Below are 11,438 nucleotides of genomic sequence, written 5' to 3'. Positions count from 1 at the left end.
GTTTAGGGCTGGGCACCGAAATTCGGTTCCTTCATGGCACCGACCAAAATGTTTAGCTTCTTCTGGGTATCGAAATATGTCTTGTTTTTCGGTTCCACGTTTCGATACCCAGAGGATAATCACGCGTAGCTCCAATATGTGCCTGCATGCTTATGGCCTGATAATGCCACCTGAGCTTGGCTGAAACGCCCACGTGCATGAAAAACACATTCTGATCACGCCCCCTCCTTAACAGGCAACGCGAGCTTCACCTAAAGTTAGCTGCGGAGTCGTCAAAACACTACAAAAATGCCCAAGTCGAAAGCATGGTTATACTTTTGCAAGACCGACTCAAATAATGTGCGGTGCAATATATGTGACAAGACTATCGCCTGCAAATCAGGCAACACTTCAAATATGCTAAAGCATTTGACAGTGCATGGAATAAATTTGAGAGCAGAGAGCTGCACCGTCTTCTCTCACACACCCCCTTCTGCATCTTCCACAACCACATCCGCGACATCGACTGCACCCACCACCTCTCTACAGGACGTTTTACGACCAGACTCGGATTCATCTGAAAGTACTGAGCACAGCGCTGTGTCTGATCTGATATTTCATCGGGTAAGTTTGTTCCACGAATTCCGTTGAACTGCTTTTTTTGTCGAGGTAGGAGCTAGCTAGCTTGTAGCAAGTTTGTGCATATTAACAGTGGGCCACTGTAGGACATTAGCAAGTAACTTTTGTTTATGGATATGTAACTAGCAGCTAGCCAAGTCAAAAGTGATTAAATTGCTTGCATTTAAAATGTGCACCGTCATTGGGTATGAAAGCTGTTCACCCCTGCCTAGCTAGCCTCAAAACTAAAAGTGCAAAACCTTTGCAGCTTCTGGCCAGGTCCCTGATGTGAAGAGGAAAAGGCAGGCAGCTTGTGTAAATCCATTCACACTAGCAGAAAAAGCTAAAATGACAAAAGAAAAACAAGCTGAGTGCCACAGGGCAGTGACACAGTTTGTGGTGAAAGGTTTGCTACCATTTTCCACAATGGAGGCTCCATGGTGGAGGTAAGTTGTCTATACAGGATATTGTTGATGAATAAATCATTTTATTTATATGTGTCTGTAATCATATGATCTATATCTAAACCAAGCCTAGATGTATTTTTTTGTAGTTGTGTCTTTTCAAGCAATGAGAAGATTTAACTATTTTATTGTATTGTGTTTTAATTTATGTCAATTAGGGAGATGACAAGAGTCCTTAACCCCAGGTATCAGCCCCCCCGCAGAGACATGCTGGCAAACACATTCATACCTGCCTGGTATGCGGCTGAGAAGGGAAAGGTCCAGGCAGAATTGAAAGACGTCAGGGATGTGGCTGTAACCGCGGACGAGTGGACCAGTGTGGCACAGGACCACTACTTGACTGTCTCTGTCCACTATGTGAGAGAAGGGGAAATGAAGGAGAAAATCCTGCATACCAGGGCAGTGTATACGTCTCAGACAGGGCAGGTGATCGCTGAAGAGATAGGTGATATTCTTGATGAGTTTGATGTGAAGGAAAAGGTTGTAGCAATCACTGTTGACAACGCAGCTAATATGGATGTTGCCGTTAAAAAAATGAGCATCAGAAAGATCGGATGCTTTGCCCACACGCTGAATATAGCAGCTCAAAAGCTTTACACAGTACCTGCCATTGCAAGGTGGGCAGGAAGAATCCGGGCCATGGTGATGTGGATGAAGTGAAGCAGTTTGGCTAAACCTGTCCTTAAAGAGAAGCAGCGTCTTCTTGGTAAGAAGTCAGAATAGACTAAATGTAGTCCAAAATTGAGAAAAGTGAGAGAGATAGTTATTGAACTGTTACTAATACTATAAATACACAATAATGTACTGTATACTGTCTTTCCATAGGTCTTCCTGAACATGCTGTTATTCTGGATGTGAAGAACAGATGGAACAGCCTGTTCTTGATGGTGGAGCGATTTCTGGAGCAGTTTCTTGCCCTTCAAGCAGCCTCCATGGACCCTCAGTTAAAAAGATCAATGGAGAAAGACAGGTATTGTAGAGGGGGGTGGGGGGCACTGATCTATTACTTTATTAATGTGAACCCATTGGAATGCTGGGCTGTGATCAATCAATGTGTATTTTTGTAGGCTGGAGAGAGTTACTGATGATGACTACAGAAAGGCAGAAGAGTTTGTCAGAGTTATGAAGATAGTATACACTTCAACCCTCTACATCTCTGCTGAAAGGAGTCCAACCTTGGGCCAGATTCTGCCCATCCTGGGTAAACTCCAGCACCACTTCACAGACGACAGACGAAGTGTGGACCAGACTGGAGAAGGAGCTGATAAATAGGACCTCACAGCAGGTGTAACATTTTATTTAGTATTAGTAACATTTTATTCCTCTTCCATTTTAATTCCTATATGTAGGCTAACTCCCACAACCTATTAAATGCAGAATAAAGGTGTAGCGACCCAAGTCCAGCAGATGGAGCAGGACCTTGAAGGGACAGCTGGTAGCCGTGGCGAAGACTCAGCTGGTGAAGACTCTACAGTTGCAGTGGCAACAAAGGTAAAGTAGAAATATGTTATTGTTTTCCCCCTTATTTTATTTTGAGAACAAAGTTAATTTGGCATCTACACTGATGATCTTTTTGTCATTTTCAGAAGAAAGCAGGTCTCTCTGCCCTTGGGGAGCTGTTTACAGATGAGGACATGGCAGTGGAATCCCGGCAGGAGATGCCACATACCATCACAGAGAAGGCCCAGGAGGAGATCCAGCGATACAGAGGACTGCCATCTACACTGACCTCTGTTAACCCAGCAACCTGGTGGTGGACTGTTAGGGACACTCTGCCACTGTTGTCTGACTTGGCAGCCAAGTACCTGTGTGTGCAGGCATCGTCCACTCCTGCTGAGCGCACATTTTCGACCGCTGGGGACACCATCAGCCAGGAAAGAGCTTGTCTGTCCCCTGAGAAGGCTGATATGTTGATTTTTCTGAAGAAAAACTGTTAGGTGTGTGTGTGTGTGTGTGTGTGTGTGTGTGTGTGTGTGTGTGTGTGTGCGTGTGCGTGTGCGTGTGTGTGATGGTGTGCACTTTTGTTCTTGTTAAATTTTCAGTTGGAATGATCTTGGGAAATAAACTCCAGTATGTGGTAATGTTTTTTCTTTCTAGAATAAAAATAAAATTGGAACCGAAAAAGGTACCGTTCAGGAATCGGTATCGAAATTAAGGTATCGGTATCGGTATCGGTATCGGTATCGAAAACATTTGATTGATACCCAGCCCTATTTGGGTTAGGATTGTTTTTATGTGAGTATGAATCTAAAAGCTGTGAGTGCAAAGACTTGTGACTACAACTCTAATTTCTATGACTACCAAGTCTTCACTGTGAACACAAATTCAAGTTTACAGGTACGAGTAAAAAATGATGTTGAAATGATGTCACGTAGGACACAGGCAGGTCGCAGGGAAAAATGATAGAACCCCGGTTCCTCCAAACGTTGCGCTGTACCTGCCCTCTCTGTGGGGGGTGGGTCGAGAGGCGAGCTGCCAGAATCTGACTGGACCGAGACCCCAAGACCAAGAGAGAGATTTACAGATACTGTAGAATCACAATGTCCCACGGACTGAAACCATCCAGCAGCCAGTGAAGGAAAAGATGGAAAGAAGAGGTGGAAAAACGTGAAGAAGATGCAGGTACAGTAACGTCAGTGTGATGAAGCGAAAGGCCAGATCAGAAGTGTGCTGGTCTGATAGTGCTCACAGTCTGATAACTGAACAGATCCTTCATTCATCAAATGAAAGAGAAATGTCCCACAAAGCAACGTTAAAGGACCAAACATGCAATTTAGAGAGAAAAAAGTAACATGGTGGGTCAGGATCTCAATCACACCACATTATAACAGCATCTTTATGACCATAACCAGTCAGTGGGTACATATTTAGATTGACAAGTGGACACCAGGAGGAAACATGTTGAAAAAAACATAGATGTCAAAGTCATGATGTGCACCATTACGCCTCTTTTGGATATGCAATGCCGGCCGCGTGTTGTATGAATTGACACGCTGGTGCAGCTTTACGTCGGAGCTGCTTGGTTCAACATAAATAAGGTTAACTAAAAATAATTCATTAAAAATAAACATAAAGACAAGTAGTGTATTACTTTAGATTAAATCGTTTTTGACCCTATTATTTTGCACTGAAATTGATTTATTTAAATGAATGAATTAATAAACACACTCAAGTCTGTCTGGCAGCATTTTGCATCACGTGAATCTGCGCAATATCATAGCCCAAGCGTGGTCTGGGTCTATCTAGGGGATGCTGCCGTTACGGGCAGGTGCACCTATAGTTATAAAACAATTATTAGACTAAAACATTGAAATGTGCCAATTCTGATATGTTCATAAACTTAAAATGGACAGAGCAACCTAACACACACAAGTTAGCTTACCGTTTGTAGGTGATATGCCATGTCTGTAGTCAAGCTGTGATATACAAACTGTTGTCTGCAAAGGTTGCATTTGACTTTTTCTCCATGTTCTATTTTCATAAAATGCTGCCAAACTAAATAAATATTTAACAAACCACCGGACCAAGGCATTCTAGTATGTTCTTCAATCAAGGGGGTGTTCTGAAGACACACTGTTACCTGTGAAACAGGGGTGCTCTGAAAGCTCACCCATTAGCACATGGCACTTTCCTCCTGATGAAGTCAAATGTGCCATAGCAGCATGTGATTAAAGGAGAACTTCGGTTGATTTAAACATGCAGCTTCATTACTCAAGCTACCCTTGACTTGCCAGTACCGAAGACACGAACACATTTGGTCCAACTATTACAGGGCTCCGTGAACAGAGAGTTAGCATTGACAGCTAACAGCATGGGGAAACTGTTCATAATGTACATGTCCATGTTACAGCCTGTCATGAGCATTGAGCCTTACAATAGCCTGTTAAGCCTGTTGAGCACACGTTCGATGGATTGACTAGTTTGGTCTAGCTACCGGAAGATACGGATGTCAACAAACCGGTATGTGGCTACTTTCACAAACACACTGTTTTAACTACTTTTTTTATTCATTTTGAGTCACACACGCCACAGTGCTGTGTTGTAAGGTGTCTGCTGATGTTTCATAACTATTGGGGTGAGATGTGGAGCATGTTAAGAAACTTAACTTAAGTAGCTGTCAATGCTAACTCTCTGTTCACAGAGCCTTGTAATGGTTGGACCAAATGTGTTCACGTCTTTGGTGCAGGCAAGTCAAGGGTAGCTTGAGCAATGAAGCTGCATGTTTAAATCAACCTAAGTTCTCCTTTAACTCGCCAAAAACTGACCAGAATCAGAATTTTGTTCGAGCCAGAATGTATCGACCAATAAATCGCCCCGTGGACTCTGCGATTACAGTCCTAGTGTGCGCAACCTCAGTTTAACTGCATGTCATTCTGCATTCAGCTTCAGCAGGCACCCCCCCCACCAGAAGATCGTTAAAAGGCCATCGGTGATGAGACAGAAGCAAGGAAATAATGACAGGCACCTAGGAAGCCGTTAATATAGCTGTTAAAAAAATCAACATTGAATTGCCAGAAGAGAGGGAATACTGTGGTGTTAGATGCGCTGTAAAGTGAATAAAGTAACAAAAATGTAATGTGCTGTGATTGAGCACATGCAAAAGGGTTTCAGTGAGTTGCTTGTCATTTTCAAATTCTTTTGATTTTTGTGGAAAGGGAAAGCCCAAGTGCAAAGTGTTAGTGTAAGTTAGTTGCCTCTTTTTACTGGCAGAACTGCAGTTATCAGATCATTTTAATGATCCAGGGTTTAAGTTAGCTTTTTGCCAGTATCCTGTGTATCTGACCAGCAAGTGAAAAGATCAACAGCTAAAATGTTTTACACCATTTGTGAAAGTGTAGAACAAATCTTAGTGTTTATAGTATTTGTATTTTATTGCTGTTAAAATGTAGACTATATGAGGTGATTTAAACTATTTCTGGTGGTTGTTCTATATGAACGGAACATGATAATGAATGGAAATATTAAAAGGGCAGTCTAGTCAGGTCTAGTGTAAACTCTGATGTGATCTGTATACACAGATTTGATGTCATATAATTCACTACTTCAACAATGTGAATTTTCCCACTGAGGGGTCAGTCAAGTCCATCTTATCTTACCAAGGACTCTTTAGTTTTGTTTGTTAGCAAGAAATCTCATAAACAGGTTTAAGACTCATCAAGTTAGAATTAGTTTTGAGTTTTTTCAACACTTTTGCTGCCCTGACATGGAGGTTTTCTCTGACTCCCAGTGCTTTCTGGTCTCCATTTACTGGTATGCTCATCAGTAAGTGGAGTGGAGTGAAAGCAAGGCCGGAGGTAGCGGAACAGAGGAGGATAACTGAGGGATAATTCGTGGTGCAGCTGAAAGGCATAACTTTTAGCTTTAGGGTTTTTAGACAAATAACAACCTTCGTCAAAAAATGTTTTGCAAGTGCTCGAAGACACAATAGCTATACTGTTTTTGTGTAATGATTAGTACAATGAGCCAGGTCAATATCCCTAATAATAAGTTATCAGCTCACCAGCATCAATCATCCATGTTGCAAACATGGCTTCAAAGGAAGCGGCTGCAAGATTTGATAAGCACTTTCAAAAAAGTTTGAGTGATTTTTATTGACATACAAAAGGAAAATTAATGAAATTTGAAAGAAGTGTTTCTCTATTCTAATTTGACTTTATTTCTACATCTCTGTGACTGCTCTTCTCATGATAAGGCTGTCAAGTGTACACTGGAAACAAACACAGCGCATGAATACATTTAATTATGTCATTAACGCCACAACAAAATAAAATTCTAAATTAAGTCCATAAACTTACTACATGATGTCCCTTCTACACTTGTATCCACTGAATACAAATACTAAGTGGAAAACAGAAGTAAACCGTGATCATCAGTTATTGAGGACTTTACAGGGAAAAGTGTCCATAAAATTATAATTTCCATCAGAGTAATTTTGAACAGAGATATACTGACCCTTGAAATATCAGTGCAACGTTCTTCATGCAGTTTGGCTAATTTACCATTATCTGGTTGTTACCACCACTTAGTTTTCATATCTTTAACAAATCTAACCTACAGTCAGTTAAAATTTGCATGTAGTTTTACTTACCAATGGAGTGTGGGTATTCCATCTGGAATTCCTCTTGATGGCTCCAACAACAGCACCAATTTCACCCTGGACGATGTAGATATTCTTGTCCACCATGCTGCCTTTCTTAGAGAAAAATACAAGAAGAAGTTGGTTCTAGCAGAAATTAAAGCTACATAATTCTATATTAGCATTTAAAAGTTATTCTATATTACCGTATCATACAAAATTATCATATCTGGATATCATCGTTTAGAGGCGAGTTATAGATGATTAGAGTTTATTAGAATCAGCCACAGTGTAAGATCTGAAATATCTATGAAATGACATCTATACTGACACATTAAGGCCTCCAGTAGCAGTGAACTTTGTGGTTTCACTATGGGCTGTAAAAGCGACACTGGACAGAGGAAATTACAAGATGATTCACTAAATAAAAACAACCATTTTCCATTTTCTTCCTGCATACTCCTCATTGAAGCCTCCTTAAAAACCTTTTTGTCAATTGAATTTTTGATTTAAGTCAGCCTGGTATAGGAGCTGTGCTGCTGACGGGACATCTGGTTCTGGAGACAGTGACGCTGTAACAAGGGTAAGCCTACATGAGCACTTACAGACCTGTGATGTCACATCTGGTGGAAAGTTAAGGTTAAAAATAAATAAATAAATACATAAACACAGAAAGAGGAAGGAATGTACTTGAAGCAATTGATAAACAATCCTTTAGACTGTATATATCCAATGTACAAATCTCAAACACTGCCACGAAAATTAAGTTCCCAAGCTAAAGGTAAACTATGAACTCTTACCCTCTAATGAATACAGAATCTAAGAAGAGAACAGCAAATGTCCATGTGTACCTTGACAATACCTAAAACCATTATGGATAACCAAACAGAAGAGAAATGACATGCTGTTCATATTTGACAGGCAGCATAACTCAAAGAGGCTGGATTAACCTTTTTTTCTTGTGTCATGAATGCTGTGCTGAACAATGCTCTTACTTACAGGAAGATTTATGAGTGTGGTGACTTAGTTGTTGAAGCCATCTTATTCTAAATTCAGTGAGCAGCCTATTCAAAATATCCAGGAAGATGGTATGAAAGGTAGAGGCCAGGATAGAGGGACAGAGGGATAGGCTTATAACTGATAAGACTGTCATATAAATAGGTCTTCACCCGGGATGTACCTTCAGAGGGTCGGTCTTGGTCTCAATGAGTCTCTTATATATAGTATTAGAATTCTCATTGTCCTGCCAACAAGAAACAATCTGTTTATTCTGATTAATATCGCATTTCTCTAACGTCTGTTTTTGTTTACAGTCCCCACTCTCTATAGCCTCCTCCTCCTCCTCCTCGCTTTTCACTCAGGTTCCCTTCTGATGGACCACGGGCTCCTGGGACCTTCTCTCTATCCTGGCTGCTGCTGCCTCACATTTTGATAGATGTGGATCATTGCTCTCATCTGTTTTACTCTTTTACATTTAGTCTCTGTAAATCTGTAGTTTAGTAAAAATTTGATGCCTATTCACTCTGATGTTTTCTTTTTACTGCTAATGTTCTTGTGTGTACCGCCCTCGTCCAGGTCATCATGGCAGAGAGGAGGTCTTGTGGTTCGGGCACTACTTGGCGATGCCTCTGTTTGCTCAGTCGTCTCCTGGATCCAATCACTTTACATTTATAATATGAACTGTATCAGATATTCTGTCAATGCAAATGTAAATTGTGCTTTTGTTGTTCTGCTCTGTACATGTGCCATCTATTGCGTGTCTGTCCATCCTGGGAGAGGGACTCCTCCACTGTGGCTCTTCCTGGGGTTTCTCCCATCTCTTCTCCTCTGTGGAGGTTGTAAAGCCCACTGAGGCAATGTGATTATGATTTTGGGCTATATAATAAAACCGTTTTGATTTTGATTTGATTAACCACAGGGCTCAACAAGGAGGATTGTCTGAATGGCTAGGAAAAGTGAAATGCAACAGCAGGCTGGTAAATCGTCCAACTCGCTTGCCACATTAGCACTCACTTACTCACTGACAGGTAATAAGTCAGTCCTGGGGAAAAAAAGTAGAAACTGTATTACAATTTTAGATATGTAAGAATGTTGTCATACATCTATGTCACACTATATCCTTGTCCTCATTCATTGACTTAAAAATCAAACACAACACTGAATTTATTGTTCTTTGTTGTCATTTGATCAAAAAAATAATCAATAAAAATATTATTCTTGTAGTAGCAGTGTAACACTGTCCAACCATGACACTCAAATGTCCTCATTATGTAATCACTCTACCAACACACCTCATTCAAATGAATGGTTATTATCAGTCTTCGGCAGAGTTTGATGATGAGCTGATGTCTCCACTCCAGATCAGTACCTTGTACTACTTTCAAATGGCAGCTCAGAGGCCAAAAGGCCCTCCCTACTGCTTAGAATATCACATATCCCGATTTAATAGTGTTCATCAAAGAGTTTATTTTGGAAAGTGATTATTTTTTGTAGAACCTGTCTTTGCATGATAAGAGCTTTTCTTGTGATGTTGGTGGTCAGGTTAGCGATATGGAGCATGAATCAATGCATTTTGTTCAGTAACCTCTTGACTTCCTGCACTGCTGTCAGATATCAGTGACAGCTGGTTGCTCACGTATGGTTTTTGATAAGGACCAGCTGGATGTCACAACACATCTCCCTGTAACTGGTCAGAAATACAGAATTAGCCAAGACTCCGAACTAGTCACAGTGAAACCCTCAATACGTGTGTTTCGAATGCAACATACTGTTATAGTGTCATACACGAAAAGCAAGTGATACCAGCCAGTCTGGGCTGGAGGAAGCTATTCGCTATCAAATTAGATCAAACAAGACGTTAATGGTAGCATCTGCTCATGGACAAAGCTAACAGGCTAGCTCTCCACCACATGATTTTTTTAAAGACAGTCCTCTAGGACGAACAAAGACACTACGACACACGGAACCACAATATGATTACTATCCAGTACACATCTATCAACGCACGTTCCCTGCATTAACAAGACCAATTACCAACCCACAAACCCGACATCTAGCTAACTATCTAGCTCAACAAGCTAGTGTGTCACCCAGCTAAGGGTTGTGAGATATGCCTTCAGCGTTTGTCTTCTCGGACAACAGTCATTTGTCTCGATATTACAATAAATGAAAACAATTGCTGAAAGGTATTCGAACACGCTTTTCTAGCACTCTAGAAATAAATGTATTACCTGTGTGTGGCTGCTATTTCAAAGATGGAGTCCTGCTGTAGCTTATGCTAGCCTAGCCTGGCAAGCTAGCAGGCTAGCCGGTCAACAGTGAATGGAGAGGACCAAAGTTGAGTTTATTACGACAAAAAGGCAATCTAGAAGTTCCGGACATTCCACTGCATAATAACGTAATATTGCCAAGAATCGCTGATTAGTTCACTGTTCAAAGAGATGCTCCATAAGAGAATAAATTTAACTCCTCCCGCAGCTGTCAATCTAGTCTTGGTAAACACACTGACGTGGAAAAGCTCTGGAGTCTCAGCCTAGCATGAAGACGGAGTATTGATTGACAGGCTACTGAACCGATAAACTAAAGCGTGATACAGGGCTTTAAAATGATATATACTAGACATGGAATTAAAGTTAAAAACGTTTTAACGCGTGTATTGCTTTCTTGATCAAAACGGATGACAGGAAAGATTTAAAACAGGAAATATCACTTTAGTGTCACAGCGATTTAAGGGCGGGACAAAGGTATCCGTAGTGGAGTAAAGGTTGGTTGCGCCAAGTCGATGACGAAAGCACGGCCCGTGTCTCCTATGAGGAGACAGTCTCACACTGATCGCTCACTACTGGTCTCAACGCAATTATTCTATGTGCGGTTCTTGTGGCAGTTGGGTCCCCGTAGTCCAGTCAGTATAACTCGGAAAAGCCCCCATGAGCATCTGCAGTACTAATATTTAATAATTTAGGTTTTGTTTGACCTAATACCTCCCTGCATCATCCATATGGTGTTAATACCAGGGGGAGTATATACACCTATCCATCGTATTTAGTCTTTTCCTGAACTCTGGGTTGATCTTACCAGTGAAACATATCTCCAAGCTACCTTTATAACATAAGTCCTGGAGTTGGTCCATGAACTATTAGACAATTAACACGTATGAATGATGAAGGGCATAGATACACAGGGAGAAACTGTTTTGGTAAAATCCTAAAACAATCGCTAGATCAGATTAACTAAATCAAAAAATAATGTAAGGCAATTAACAAATTACATGTAACAAGCTCAATGTATTCTAGCAATATGTC

General features: G+C 40.9%; 2 protein-coding genes across 4 annotated transcripts in view; one reads left to right on the top strand and one right to left on the bottom strand.

Moving 5' to 3' along the window:
• Window positions 1–10,682, bottom strand: part of gbf1 (golgi brefeldin A resistant guanine nucleotide exchange factor 1) — a 138,714-nt gene extending 128,032 nt beyond the window's left edge. Inside the window, exons 1-2 of one of the 3 annotated variants that reach the window (XM_037122997.1) lie at window positions 10,368–10,682; window positions 7,150–7,254 (exon numbers count right to left, since the gene is read on the bottom strand). In XM_037122997.1, the coding sequence (XP_036978892.1) occupies window positions 7,150–7,245 (96 nt within the window). In that variant the 5' untranslated portion in view covers window positions 7,246–7,254; window positions 10,368–10,682. The remainder of the gene's footprint in view (window positions 1–7,149; window positions 7,255–10,367) is intronic. The other 2 variants (XM_037122998.1, XM_037122999.1) reach the window with 2 other exon arrangements.
• Window positions 2,416–3,624, top strand: LOC119033207 (E3 SUMO-protein ligase ZBED1-like). The gene is made up of 2 exons (XM_037123001.1): window positions 2,416–2,552; window positions 2,648–3,624. The coding sequence occupies exons 1-2, from the start codon at window positions 2,433–2,435 to the stop codon at window positions 2,996–2,998; spliced, it is 471 nt and encodes a 156-aa protein (XP_036978896.1). The 5' UTR covers window positions 2,416–2,432; the 3' UTR covers window positions 2,999–3,624.
• Window positions 10,683–11,438: the final 756 nt, after the last annotated feature.

Source organism: Acanthopagrus latus, chromosome 15 (genome assembly GCF_904848185.1).
Source record: "Acanthopagrus latus isolate v.2019 chromosome 15, fAcaLat1.1, whole genome shotgun sequence".
Taxonomy (NCBI): domain Eukaryota; kingdom Metazoa; phylum Chordata; class Actinopteri; order Spariformes; family Sparidae; genus Acanthopagrus; species Acanthopagrus latus.
This window is presented reverse-complemented; position numbering and strand designations above follow the sequence as displayed.